We start from the raw sequence: 15,092 nt of genomic DNA, 5'->3' as shown, positions 1-15,092 counted from the left end.
TTCACCGCTGGGAAAATCAATTACAGGATTTAAAACCAAATTCTCTCGGATTAATTTCCGTCAGGTTAACAATAGAGAAGTTAGATAATGTGTACATAAATCATCTTACGGTGTCCTCCCCGCATAACTCTTCACTTGATGCAGTATCTGAAACGCATTAAAAGCTTTGCAAATAGTGTAACTTTAGTAAAGAGCAGAAAGGTCAATGTCTGGCAAATGAAGGATCTAAGTAAAGGCAAATATCACAACTGAAGCAATGGAAAATGGTCAGACAAGTCGTGTTGGAGTGTGTCAACAACTGTCACCAAACAAGCTATATACATATTTAAATAGATTTATTTGACCTGATGAGACTGGTGCATTCACGTTGAAAATCCATGTCAAGATAATTGTATAATATTGATATTAAATGGGTTGTACATTACTCGGATAACACCTACTCAATCTCTTAATTTCCCACATGTAAAATAATATAATAGTTACACTCACTTCTGCTGTCAGCACCTTTGCTGAGATGTTGGTGCCTGGTCTCCAAGCACTGCAGTCAATCAGCGGTCACTTCACTGACACCCGGAAAGAGAGAGAGAGCTGCTGATCACTGACTTCCTCCGGATGTCAGTTTTGACCAAAGGAGGTGAAAGTGAAGCGGGCTCTGATTTTCTGCAGAGCTCAAGTGATATAACAATGAGCCCCAGGAGACCCCGCGTCGACAGAACTGGAATGGCGCTTGCACTGGAGGTGAGTATAGCTGTTATTAGTTTACATGGGGGAAATACAATGATTGAAGAGGGGTTGTCCAAGTAGTGGACAACCCCTTTAAGATGAACATCTTGTGGGTCCAGCTAAAGCATAAAATACCTCATGAGTCCAATTGTATTCAGTCTCCACCTACCTAGGCTGACTGACAGCTGCAGCTTGTAATAAGCACAGTGAGATCTCAGCGGCAGGAGGGACATTGAGGAGCTGTCGATCAGACTAAGTGGGGGGAGATACAGAACCTTTCATGAAGGATTATGCAGCCATTCTGAGATTAGTCTCATCTGTTTTAAGAGATCTGTTTAGTAATGTATGCAGCTTATATTGTGAAATATGAAGACATAACTGGTTTAATGTGTAGCCACATTCTCCTATGAGAAATATGTGACCTTCTAAAATAGTATGCACCAGAGAAATAAGTATAGGAGGTGCTGGGGTTTTAGCTGCGGGGGCATCTGAGCTGATTTTTTTTTAATATATCTTTACATTGGTCTCCACACACCTAGTAGTGGCTATGCTATTGAATCATAGGTCCAGTGAAGTTAATAGGATTACTCTGTAATACCCAGCCCAGAAGTTAAAAAATATACAGTGTGCAGGTAGACAGAGAAATGTAAAGAATGAAGAGACTGCACTCAGCTGAGCGTCAAAGACCCTTCAAGCAATGGGTGGTAGGGTTCAGTTCTGAAAGTCAGCTGCCCACCGATTGGATATCAAAGGCCTATTAATTCCGGAATACTTTACAGGGTTGTCCGCTACTGGACAAGCCATTATTAAGTGATGGAGTGCCCCAGATAAAATAAAAAAATACCTACTCACCTTCCAGACCGGCGGTCACATGATTGCTGCAGCCAAAATCCACTCTCATGAAGTACTGAAAGTATTGCCAATACTGTTCGAATGACATCGGTCGGGAGGTATGTGTTGTTTATTGTATCTTAGGCACTTTTGTAGTTTAGGGGTGTTTGTCCAGTGGTGGATAACCCTTTAAGGGGTTATTCACATGTAACAGATTTGTTGCAAAAATGGCTGCATCAGTCTCTTCATGAAATTATGGCTTGCAGAAATTCATGTGCTTTCTGCATTCAGATGTATAGAACAGATTGTGAATAAGAAATAAGGGCAATATGTTCATGAGTTTGCACTGTGTGTGGACTACAAACATAATTTAATTCTGCAAAGTGAAAGATTGCTGTGTAACATTGAGATCAAGTAAATGCAAAAGCAATCCAGCTCATCATGATTAAGGGTGCTGTGAGACCTGAAACGCGTAGATGCCAATGCTATGCTAATGCCAACTGCCAATTGCTATCATATTACTAGATGTCCTCTGCATGAATTTCATCTAAATAAAGAAGAACCTGTTTGTTGACCTGGATTCCTTTTCCATTTACTTGCATATTTAGGCTGTGGCAGGGCCAGTATCTGCGCTCCAGACGGGACGAGAGTCATAAACAGAGAGCTGGAACTGTTATTATATTATTGGGAGCAAGCAGGCCCAGTGCCAGCACCCGGCACACCCGGGCAAGTGCCAGGGCCCTGAGCAGGCAGGGGGGCCCACTCGCCGTTGGGCACCCCGCTGCGCTATGGGACCCATGAGTGGAGAAGAGCGGTGCCAGTGTCCGCGCCCCCCCACTTGCTCAGTGTCCTGACACAATACTTACCTTTCCCCGTGCCTCAGCAGCAGGTCCTGCATCTTCCGCAGCTGCTGCACTGTGATGTCTCAGGTCAGAGGGCGCAGTGATGTCTCTCCACCACGCCCTCTGCTGAGCTGTCACAGCGCAGAGCGGGAAGACGCCGGCGACACTGAGAAGTCCAGAGCAGAGCAGCAGCAGCAGGTGAGGAGAAGCGAGGTGAGTATTTGATTTTTTTTTTTAATGTATGGAGGCATGGGGTATTATATGGGGGCCAGTATTCTGTATGGAGCGTTATATGGGGGCCAGTATCCCGTATGGAGCGTTATATGGGGGCCAGTATCCTGTACGGAGCGTTATATGGGGGCCAGTATCCTGTATGGAGCATTTTATGGGGACCAGTATTCTGTATGGAGCGATTTGCCGGTTTCTGAGCAATTGTGGAATTTACAATAGATATCACTCATGTAATGTAAGAAGTGAAATCTTCGGCATTGTACTATATATACAGTATATATATTTCTCTGCTGTATCTGTGCATCATGAATCGTGGTATGTGCTAAAGGGGCCCACTGAGACTCTTTCACCCAGGGCCCACAAAAACCTGGAGCCGGCCCTGGGAGCAAGACATGGTAGTATCCAATAGAGTAGTTTTCAACTAAGGAAGTATTCATACCATGGCGCTTTTATCATTTTTTTTTATTTTTGCTATTTTAACTGTCAAATTAATTTTGTCAGTCTTTTTTAGCAAAATAAGATGAAACTTGATGGAGCATATTGTATTTGGAATGTTTTTGTATAAATGCACTACAGAAATAATAGTACTGCCCAAAGGAGACACTACCAGAAAAAAATAAGAGACCACAGCAAACAACTGATTAAAATAATTAAAGGACTGTATAAAGCTGTATAGTATGATGGAAGAAAAGTGAAAATATTGGTAAAGAAAAATAAAATCAGACCAAGAACATAACTGACAATTAGATGAGAGCTAAGAGGGTGGCAGAAAAATAAACCCAGGGAAATAAAAAGAAGAGATTTATAGATTAAAGAGAATAAAACAAAGCACAAAGGAAATAATATACAAAAGAACCGAATAAAGGAAATACAAAGGACTGAAAACACAAGAGAAGTAAAGTCAGTTTAAGAAATATTAGAAAACACAAGAGGTTATAATAGTGCCATAAGAATGTGATATGGATAAAGGCAAGCTACAAAACTTATGGAAAAACAAACCAGGGATGGCAATAGAAAGGGCAGGAGATGCAAAACAGACAAAGAATAAAATATTAGAAAGGAAAGGGAGAAATAGAGATGCGTTGGGAACACATTACGTGTGATTTATTGGTGGAATCTGTGAGTAGAAGTATCTAGCGAGTTGCTCATATATCAAACCAGACAGCATTACCACTGTTTAACAAACAGGCCCTGCGTCCCATGACATTGTCAAAAGACTCAGAACATATTTGTCTGAGGCTAAAGCTCGGGATCAGTAGCCTCAACGAGGATTTCAAATATTAAAAAGAAAATTCAGCTCAGCTACGACCCTTTCTGACTCGGTATTATGGATTCTACATCTTTAAAGGGGAAGAAGTAAAAGATATTGATAGTAATGCTACTTAGATTTCCCTTTAATCCAGACAGATCACAATGGTCTTTTCTTGTGCTCATCCTTAAATTGTACTATTTGAGCAGCATTTCTGTTTTCCAGTGTTTCTGTTCTATTATGTCATATTCACACTGAGCAGATTAGTTGCAGAAACAGCATTTTCACAAAGAGTTTATCTATGTAATTTGTCTGCCATGTTTGAAAACATCCTAAAGTGTAATACCAAATTCTGTAGAGAAAAAGAATCATATAGAAAAATAATCTAGAGATGGTGCACAATAAGGATAAAACGACCAGGGAAAATACACTTTTATAAAAATTATAAAATAAAAGTAATTAAAGTTCATTTTTAAATAGTATTGCTTCAAACTTCATAAAAGCAATCTCTCAAATTAATTTCAAATTTGGAACGGATCACACCTCGGAGCAGAAAGCCTGCAAATACAGTCTAGTAAAAAATGTGATAGCTCCTCAATGATCTAGACAGATCAGTCTGAATGGGGTCAACTCAAAAACTGGAGAGACTATGCAGGTTCCAAAACTAAAGGCACATCCTCCAGAGTAGATGCTGTAGTTTTTGAGTAAACCGTTAGCTGATATCTAGATTCACCGATATGTGTCCGATGAGTTTTTATCCATGAATCAGAAACAGCTACACATAGTGTAAGACCATCACCATATGCTTATTTTATAAAGAGCAACTAAAATACAAAAATACCCCCGTGAGCAAACAGATAACATCAATAGATTCAGAGCTGGTGATCTGGTGGAGCAAAGAGCCATCTGTGGCACCCCAGGGGTCTGGTTTCCACAGTAACGGCAATGTTATGTCTGAGAGCAGGTGGGAGGTCTCTTGGTCAGGGATCCTGTGCATGCCACACCTCCTGCCCAGTCCTGGGAGGGGAAGAACTTCCCCTATATAAACCTAGGGCTGAGTCAGGGTTAGTGAGTAGAGAAGAAGTAGAGACAGAGAAGCAGATATAGGAAAAGAACATCAGGAGCTCTGTGGGAGCAGTGCTACAAGGAGTCAGGGGCTGGCAGCTGCAGAGCTCGCCCTGACTGAGAAGTTATCACCGGACCCGGAGTCCGAGGCTGTGGGGACTAACTCCTATCCAGCAGCAGAAACCGACCGGCAGGGGATTGCAGGTCCTCTGGCCCAGAAACCCGAAGGCACGGTCACACGCGTGGGACCAGCACCGCCGTCGTGGAGCGGAAGCTACTAGAAGGCCCCGAGTCACCGGCCATACGGGTGAGCACCACACGGTACACTCAGGGACGTGGGCTACTTATACCCGCCTCTAGCAAGGTAGCCGGAAGAGTATCGTTAGTTTGGGAGGCCTACAACTCCGCCTGGCCAGGGGAGATCCCATCTGCTCAAGGACTGACCAGGCCCCAATCGCTAGCCAGTACTCTGGGAGGGTCTATCTTTGTCACCAGTAAAGACCCTGAACTACACCGTACCGTCTCCGAGTGGTTCCTGCTACCCCCATCATCCACGTCGGCTGCCCTGAGGCCATACCCCTCCCGTTGGGGGTTATACTATCACGCTGCACAATCCTACCACCGGCCTCAGCGGTCTGCCCTGCAGCAGCAGCTCCTTAGCTGTACTCAACGGGTGGCGTAGTCGTTCAACATCTACCGCTAATACAGCGCCACTTAGTCTGACTCCCTGGGCACGGACCGGATCACCGCCACGAGACTACAACCCCAAAGAGATCCGGCTCCGGGTAAGCTCCCGCGTGCGCAACGCAGCGCGACACAGGCCCAGGGGCGCGTCAACTTTTGGCGTAGTCGGCAGGATCTCGTGCCCGCAACCACCGGGTACTGCGTACCTGAAAAAGACTGTTCAAACTTACCTGTGGTGAAGATTCCCGCCATCCGGCGCCATCTTCCGCTTCCTTCCCGCCATCGGTGGAGTTTTCCCGCCATCTGGCGCCATCTTCAGCCTTCTTCCCGCCATACGTGGAGTTTTCCCGCCATTGGACGCCATCTTGAGGACGCCGCGCGGGAAGTAGAGGGGCGTGGACTCCGAAAGCGCGCGAGAACTGAAGCCCCGCCTCACGTCCGGACGTTGCGTAAGGTCCTGGAAGGAGCCCAGCAGACGCCGACGTCACAGGAGCGCGACGGAAGGTCCTCAACCCTGACGATTCACTGCGGAGCCGCGGCCTACAGAAGAGGATCATCGCAAGGTAGGCCACGGTCCACTAGGGGGGAGAAGGATGCCGGATACGGAGGAGAGCTTCACCGCTTCAACCCCCGCCAGCGCCACTGCTGTTGCGGTCATGCCTTTCACCATGCCCTATATCCCGGGGGCAGCCTGGCTACCCCAGTACTCAGGGGAGTCACATACCCTGCATGACTTTAGAGAAAAGCTGGATAGCCTCTTCCAGGTGTACCCCCTCACAGAGGAGCAAAAAGTGAGCATCCTGGTGGCCCAATTAACCGGGGCAGCCCAAAGGGAGGTAAAGTCCTGGCCACCTGGGGGGAGGACTGTCGCAGGGATACTAACCCGGCTGAGGGACACCTTTGATACCCGCACCTCAGCCGAGATCAAGCTTAGATTCTACGGGTGCAAACAGCGGGCACATGAGAGTATAAGGGACTATGCCCTGAACCTACAAGAGGCCCTGAGAGCCATTAAGCAGACCGACCCTGACGGCGTGGGAGACGAGGACAGGCTGTTGACTGAACAATTTATAGAGGGTTTATATTGCAATGCCCACCGAACCCAGTTGCGGGCAATGGCCTTACAGGACCCTCATCTGGGATTTGCACAGTTCAAGGACAGAGCCATCCGGGTGCTTCGAGAACCGGCACCAGGTGGCGTTGTGACCCCCAGACGCCCCACTACCACTTACCACCAGGAGGCGGCGCCCTTGTCGGCAGGGCCTGTGGGAGCTGATGCGCAGGCTTTGAACAATGACCCGGCTCCAGACCTGCACCATCAGGTCCAAGAGCTAGCTAAAAGCGTTGCTGCGCTAACCCGAACTGTGCAGTCTTTACAGGTTTCCACTCCAGGGAAGATCCAGCTGGCATCCGGACCGGAGGACATCCCGTGGCGTCGACCAAGGAGGACCCCACCGGCCAGAGGAAGACCCAGCGACCGATACAACGAGGACGGACGACCCATCTGCCGCCGCTGCAATCAACCCGGACATATGGCAAGGTACTGTCCTTTAAACTGGCACAACCTGGGGTAGAGGGCCAACCCCCAGGAAAAAGATCACCAGGCCCATCGAACTGGCGCGACAAATATGTGGGAGGACGTCCAGTCTTACCCGTGGTACTGGATGGCATTCCTATGAGTGCCCTACTGGACACCGGGTCACAGGTCACCACCATCCCGTACGTGCTCTTCAAGCAGTACTGGAATGACTCGGATATCACCCGCTACCCTGACGACGACTTGAGTATCATCGCCAGCAATGGTCAGCCCGTGCCACAGATTGGATTTAAAGAGGTGACCATTAAAATTGGTAGAGTCAAACTGGCAGCACAGGGACTGATCATTGTAGACATTGACAAACACGAGAGTCACCCAAAGATAACTCTAGGAACTAATGTAATTGAAAATTGTCTTGCAGAGGTGATTTTCCTTTTACAGCAGGTTGCCAAGAACGCCAGCTCCGGCCAGCAGCGAGTGCTCCAGAAAGAGATCCGGGCACTGATGCGACGGCAACAGCTAGAACTCTCCGGTGGTGAGATTGGTAGCGTGCGAATGTGTGACCCTTTCCCTATTGTCATGCCCCCGAAAAGTGAAATGATGATTTGGTGCCGGGCAGCTATTGGTCTGAGAGGTAGAGATTACCAGGCAATGGTAGAACCAGTTTACTCAGACAGTAGGCCCACCATTTTGACAGCACGGGGGGTGGTCAATGTACGCCATGGGAGGGTGCCCGTTCGCATAATAAATATCGGGAAGAGGGAAGTGTACCTGCCCCGGTATACCACGCTAGCCAAATTGTATACCATCAATCAAAATTCCATACAGTCCGTAGAACCCTTGCCTCCATCTTCCCCGGAGGAAGGTAACGGCTCTCAGAAAACAATGGAGGACTGGTGTCAGCAACTACATTTGGGTACTGACTCCACTCCCTCACACCAGAAACAGGGAGTCTATCGGGTGGTTCAAGAGTACGAGAGAGTGTTTAGTAAACACCCGTTAGACTTCGGGCGAGTCAAGGGGGTAGAACACCACATCCCCACGGGAGACCATCCTCCCATAAAAGAGAGGTATCGACCCGTACCCCCTGCACACTACCAACACGCCAAGGGGATGCTTAGAGACATGAAGGAGGCTGTGGTGATCAGGGATAGCTGTAGCCCCTGGGCAGCTCCACTAGTCTTAGTCAAAAAGAAAGACAACACCATGAGGATGTGTGTAGATTACCGGAAAATCAACCGTATCACACACAAGGATGCGTACCCCTTACCAAGGATAGAGGAGTCTTTGGCTGCTTTAAGATCTGCTAACTTCTTCTCTACCTTGGATCTCACTAGTGGGTACTGGCAGGTTCCTGTAGCAGAGGCGGACCGGGAGAAGACCGCATTCACCACCCCGATGAGACTTAGCGAGTTTACCTGCATGCCGTTCGGACTCTGCAACGCACCAGGAACCTTCCAACGATTAATGGAGTGCTGTCTGGGCCACAGAAACTTCGAGACGGTCCTGCTGTACCTGGACGATGTCATCGTATATTCCAAGACGTATGAGGACCACCTGAAACACCTGGCGGAAGTGTTCGAAGCTCTGGCAAGTTACGGCCTAAAGGTGAAACCCTCCAAGTGTCACCTCCTGAAACCAAAGGTGCAGTACCTGGGACACGTGGTGAGCGCTGATGGAGTGGCTCCCGACCCTGATAAGATCACCGCAATTAAGGAATGGCCAAGTCCCTCCAGTGTAAAGGAAGTGCGGCAGTTCCTCGGGTTGGTAGGCTATTACCGCAGATTCATCCCCGGTTTCACCAAAAAGGCAGCTCCTATGCAGGACCTCCTGATAGGCCAGTCCCGGAAGGCCAAGAACCAGAAGCCACCCTTCAGATGGGAGAAGTTAGAAGAAGAGTCCTTCCGCCAGCTGAAGATGGCCCTCACGGGGATGAAATCCTGGCGTACCCTGATTACAGCCAGCCCTTTATCCTCTACACCGACGCAAGTAACATCGGGCTAGGAGCCGTGCTGTCCCAGATCCAGCAGGGGAAAGAACGAGTAATCGCTTACGCCAGCCGAAAACTGCGATCCACCGAGAGAAACCCTGAGAATTACAGCTCATTTAAGCTAGAGTTCCTGGCAGTGGTGTGGGCACTCACCGAACGCTTTAAGCACTACCTCGCTTCTTCCCGGTTCACCGTGTACACGGATAACAACCCGTTGACACACCTGAACACGGCAAGACTCGGTGCCCTAGAGCAGAGATGGATGGCCCGTCTGTCCAACTACGAGTTCACAATCAAATACCGGGCAGGACGCTCCAATACCAACGCAGACGCCCTGTCCAGGATGCCAAACCTACCGGACGTAGGAGAAGATCCAGAGGGACTGGAAGAAGTCGAACTCCCCGCGTTCCACCGTCATGGGACTATCCAGTATTCCCATCGGGTAAGGAGTAAGCAAGCTGCTACGTTTAACCCCTTGCCTCACTACAACTGGGAGGAAACGCAAGACAGTGACCCTGCCGTCCGGCTGGTGAAGGAGATGCTGACTCGGCCAGAGGCTCGCCTTGACCCAGACGCTCCGGAGGAGACCAAGCAACTGTGGGCTGAGAAGAGTCGACTGTTCTTTTACAAGGGGAAGTTGTGCCGCAGAATGGTTAACTCCCGGACGCATGAACTAATCTGGCAAGTAGTGGTGCCACGGAGAGACGCAGCCATGGTGATGGAAGCATACCACGACGGGGCTGGACACTTCGGATGGAAGAAGCTGGAGTTCCTGCTGCGTGGGCGGTTCCACTGGGTAGGCATGAGGGCAACCATCGAGAGGTGGTGCAGAGACTGTGGCCCGTGCAACCTAAGAAGGAAGGACCGTGCCAGCCAGAAGACTCCCCTGCAGTCCATCGTCACCTGGCAGCCGTTGGAACTGGTAGCCTTGGATCATGTAAAACTGACCCCAAGCAGAAGTGGCTACGTCTACGCGTTAACCATTGTGGATCATTACTCCCGGTTCTTGGTTGTCGTCCCCGTTAAGGACTTAACGGCTCAAACAGCAGCTAGAGCCTTCCAGCAGCACTTCTGCCGTCCACACGGGTACCCGGACCAAGTGCTGACGGACCAGGGACCTGCCTTTGAAGCGGAGGTCTTCCAGGAATTCTGCAATCTGTATGGCTGCCGGAAGATAAGGACGACACCCTATCATCCGCAAACTAATGGACTTTGTGAGAAAATGAACCAGGTGGTAATGGATCTCCTGAAAACGTTGCCCCTGGAAGAACGCAGTCTGTGGCCTGAGAAGCTGCCCGATCTAGTGGACCTATACAATCACATCCCGGTAGGTTCCACCAACTGTACCCCGGCTTACCTAATGAGGGCGAGACCTGGTAAGTTACCTGTTGACCTGGAAATGGGAGTCCTGACACCCGAGGACACTTCACCAGAAGCAGACTGGGACACAGAGAGGCAGCAGCAGTACCGGAAAGTACAGGAGAGCGTGGAGCGAAGTCTCTGTCAGGCTAGGGAAAGACAAGAGAAAACTTACAACCAGTATGCTCCCGCTGTTCCCCTGGTACCTGGAGAGCAGGTCTTGAAGAGGAAAAGACGGCTCCACAAGTTGGACGACCAGTGGGAGAAGGACCCGTACACCGTACTGCCCTCAAGCCACGAGAACCCGAAAGTCTGTACCATCAGTAAAGACGGAGGGGAGACCATAGCCATTGTATCCCGGGATCACCTGAAGAAGTGTCCTGAACAGCTACGGAACCCTGAAGAGGAACAGGAAGACCATCAACCCGTAGAGGAAAGGGAAGATATGGTTAGTACTGTGCTCGGAGACTTCCCTCGGTCCTGGACTCAAGTCAATGGTGCAGTTGTGGTACCCGTCCTCACGTTCCTCCAACCAGCATCCCAAGTGCCTACGGAGCAACAGGTAGAGCTGGAAGAGCAGCCGGTCCAGGAGGCAGAAGACTCCACACAAGCAGAACAGGAGGATCAACCCTCTGCTTATAGTGAGCCTGCCGTACCCCTAGTGAGTCAAAGAGCCGGTAGACAGCTGCCCAGTTTACCCTTGACAGCTCCTACACCCTGTAGTTCAGGGCTAGACAGTCAGCTCCGTAGGTCCACTAGGGCCACTAGAGGCCAGTTACCCGCACGTTGGAGGATTTGAAGTGTACAAATTGTTTTATTTGTGGTTACCTGTTTTTCTTGTTGCTTGTGTATAATTATGTGTTTCTAGTTATTTATAGGAGTCCTTGGTGGATTTACCGGGAATCCTTTGTGTATAGTTGGAGCGTAACCCAGGACGGACTAAAGACTGTTAAGGACTCGGGGCAGGACAGACCCCTACCTGGTTACGTCTCCCTGTTTTGGTGAAATGGACACCTTGCTTTTCTTCAAAGACTGCGCCCGGTTGCGGACACGCCGTAACCATCTTTATGTGTTTTTCTTATTGTATTATTATTGTTATTATCTTGTTATGTTTTTCTAAAAATATGTTTAGTCCCGGAGTACTAAATTTCACTAGGGGGGAATGTGGCACCCCAGGGGTCTGGTTTCCACAGTAACGGCAATGTTATGTCTGAGAGCAGGTGGGAGGTCTCTTGGTCAGGGATCCTATGCATGCCACACCTCCTGCCCAGTCCTGGGAGGGGAAGAACTTCCCCTATATAAACCTAGGGCTGAGGCAGGGTTAGTGAGTAGAGAAGAAGTAGAGACAGAGAAGCAGATATAGGAAAAGAACATCAGGAGCTCTGTGGGAGCAGTGCTACAAGGAGTCAGGGGCTGGCAGCTGCAGAGCTCGCCCTGACTGAGAAGTTATCACCGGACCCGGAGTCCGAGGCTGTGGGGACTAACTCCTATCCAGCAGCAGAAACCGACCGGCAGGGGATTGCAGGTCCTCTGGCCCAGAAACCCGAAGGCACGGTCACACGCGTGGGACCAGCACCGCCGTCGTGGAGCGGAAGCTACTAGAAGGCCCCGAGTCACCGGCCATACGGGTGAGCACCACACGGTACACTCAGGGACGTGGGCTACTTATACCCGCCTCTAGCAAGGTAGCCGGAAGAGTATCGTTAGTTTGGGAGGCCTACAACTCCGCCTGGCTAGGGGAGATCCCATCTGCTCAAGGACTGACCAGGCCCCAATCGCTAGCCAGTACTCCGGGAGGGTCTATCTTTGTCACCAGTAAAGACCCTGAACTACACCGTACCGTCTCCGAGTGGTTCCTGCTACCCCCATCATCCACGTCGGCTGCCCTGAGGCCATACCCCTCCCGTTGGGGGTTATACTATCACGCTGCACAATCCTACCACCGGCCTCAGCGGTCTGCCCTGCAGCAGCAGCTCCTTAGCTGTACTCAACGGGTGGCGTAGTCGTTCAACATCTACCGCTAATACAGCGCCACTTAGTCTGACTCCCTGGGCACGGACCGGATCACCGCCACGAGACTACAACCCCAAAGAGATCCGGCTCCGGGTAAGCTCCCGCGTGCGCAACGCAGCGCGACACAGGCCCAGGGGCGCGTCACATCAACTCCCTGCTCCACCTACTCTATCAATTGCGATGCAGGGGACAGCATTTCATCACACAATATGTGTTGAGCAGAAGGCTGCAATGAGGAAGAGTGCATCATTACTGCTTGGCATGGGAGCAGGGTGAGCTGAGCAATGGCATTAGTTTATTTTTACTGTTTGACAGACACTGGGGGCACTATCACTATGTGAAGGCACAAAGTGGGCACTATTACTGCTTAGGGACAAAGAGCAGTCACTATTACTGTCTACAGCACTGGTTATAGAGAGTAGAGGTGGGGGAATGTAAGGAGGCTGCTGGAAAAGTGATAAGCCAAAGATTTCTCTGTTACATTCTTCAGAGACGAATCATCTTTTTGGAAGAAGTGGATATGGCAGTCTGGGTTGAATGGAAAACAAAAGAGAATACAAAGTACTATGATCAGAGAGAGCGTCACCAATGAGTCATGTCATTGTATAGTATACACATATATCTGTACATTTATCTGTACACATATATGGATTTTAGAGCACCAGTGTGGAACTGATATCTATGACATGGTCTCTGTATAGTGGTCATATCAGTCTTAGTACAGTAGGTTTGGGTAATGGTCAGTATGGTGGTATTCTGTGGCAGCTGGACAGGAGCCTTGCAAACTACCTCTTACCTGCCTGCAGCCGCAGCTCCTCTTTTGATTAGCCTGCCTAACATGCACACATGCTGTAATGATGACATCACACCAGGCTGGCTAATCAAAAGAGCATCTCCAAATGACAGGTAGGCATGCTGTTTAAAGGGCTCCTGACCAATGGGGTACGGAGCTGGCCACTGGACCAGGGTCCTGCAAATTTATTCGCTTGTCTCAAGTAAAATGAGGCTATGAATGATCTGTCGGTATTATTTGTGTCATATATTGCAGTAATGATGTTAACATTAGTCTTGGTACAGTTGCATTTGATAATACTCAGTACAATGTCATAGCGTGGCACTATTATTTACCCTTATAAATCTGTATTAATGGTCATTGTGGTCTTCCAGTAAATTTTGATTTCCTCCAATGTTAGGCAGGGACATATTTATAATAGAGACCCCAATCTGGGGAAGTGGGTGGGGGAAAGCAGCATATCCTGTGTATTTTCATTGCCAATGCTGAATTTCAATCCCACTCCAACATTATTTAGTATATTGTCAGCGGCTCTCTCAATCTTCAGCCCTAGAAAATATAGAAAAAAAACTGCAATAAAAAAGCACAAAAAATTACCTAACTACCTGTGTTGCATTTCATATTTCACTATTTACTTATAGATAAAATTTAATGTTGGTGGTTTTTTTTGCAAAAAATAGCAATACTACAAAGCTACTGAAAAAAAGCCCACTGTAACAACAAGAATCATGAACAAGAATTAGCAAAAAAAGATCAGGCAAAATGCTGAAAAACGCTGTTTGTTTTTTTAAATGCTGTGTACGAAGTCACAACCACCCACCCCCCTCAATGAGGTTTCCACCCACTGACCTTAATTTTAATGATAATTTCAGTAAAAATAACCACTATGAGCATGTACTATTTTGTAGATTTTATGTTATTGTAGATTTTATCTTATTTAGGTACAATTTTAAAAACAGAAAAACCCACAAGTGATAGAAAATGCAAGTAACTACAGTGGGGAAAATAAGTACTTGATACAGTGTCGATTTTGCAAGTTTTCACACCTACAAAGAATGGAGAAGTCTGTAATTTTTATATTAATATTTGGTACAGAAACCTTTGTTTGCAACTACAGAGGTCGGACATTTTTTGTAGTTCTTGCCCAAGTTTGTACACACTGCAGCAGGGATTTTGGCCCACTCCTCTATACAGATCATCTCCAGATCTTTCAGGTTTCGGGGCTGTCGCTGGGCAATATTGAGTTTCAGCTCCCTCTAAAAATATTCTATTGGGTTCAGGTCTGGAGACTGGCTAGGCCACTCCAGGATCTTGAAATGCTTCTTACGGAGCCACTCCTTAGCTGCCCTGGCTGTGTGTTTCGGGTCATTGTCATGCTGGAAAACCCAGCCACTACCCATCTTTAATGCTCTTACTGAGGGAAAGAGGTTGTTGGCCAAACGTTCACGATATATGACCCCATCCATCTCCCCTTCAATGCGGTGCAGTCATCCTTTCCCCTTTGCAGAAAAGCACCCCCAAAGTATGATTTTTCCCCCACCATGCTTCACGGTTGGGACGGTGTTCTTGGAGTTGTACTCATCCTTCTTCGTCCTCCAAACACGGCGAGTGAAGTTGAGACCGAAAAGTTCTATTTTGGTTTCATCTCACCACATGACCTTCTCCCATGCCTCCTCTGGATCATCCAGATGGTCATTGGTGAAATTCAAACAGGCTTGGACATGTGCTCGCGTGACCAGGGGGAGCTTGCATGCCCTGCAGGATTTTAATCCATG

The 15,092-nt window shown here is 48.5% G+C and overlaps 1 protein-coding gene across 2 annotated transcripts in view; it reads left to right on the top strand.

Annotated features, from left to right (window-relative positions):
- Window positions 1-15,092, top strand: part of NXPH4 (neurexophilin 4) — a 315,221-nt gene that overhangs the window by 268,986 nt on the left and 31,143 nt on the right. Inside the window, exon 1 of one of the 2 annotated variants that reach the window (XM_073663342.1) lies at window positions 607-738. The exons of the other annotated variant lie outside the window; for it this stretch is intronic. Coding sequence (XP_073519443.1) covers window positions 613-738 — 126 coding nt within the window. The 5' untranslated portion in view covers window positions 607-612. Of the gene's footprint in view, window positions 1-606; window positions 739-15,092 lie in introns of those variants that run through there. 2 annotated transcript variants of the gene reach the window in all.

This window comes from Phyllobates terribilis, unplaced genomic scaffold (genome assembly GCF_046119375.1).
Source record: "Phyllobates terribilis strain yellow unplaced genomic scaffold, ASM4611937v1 Scaffold_2__4_contigs__length_985480577, whole genome shotgun sequence".
NCBI lineage: Eukaryota > Metazoa > Chordata > Amphibia > Anura > Dendrobatidae > Phyllobates > Phyllobates terribilis.
Note: the sequence above shows the minus strand (reverse complement) of the source record. Positions and strands in the feature narration are given on the sequence as shown.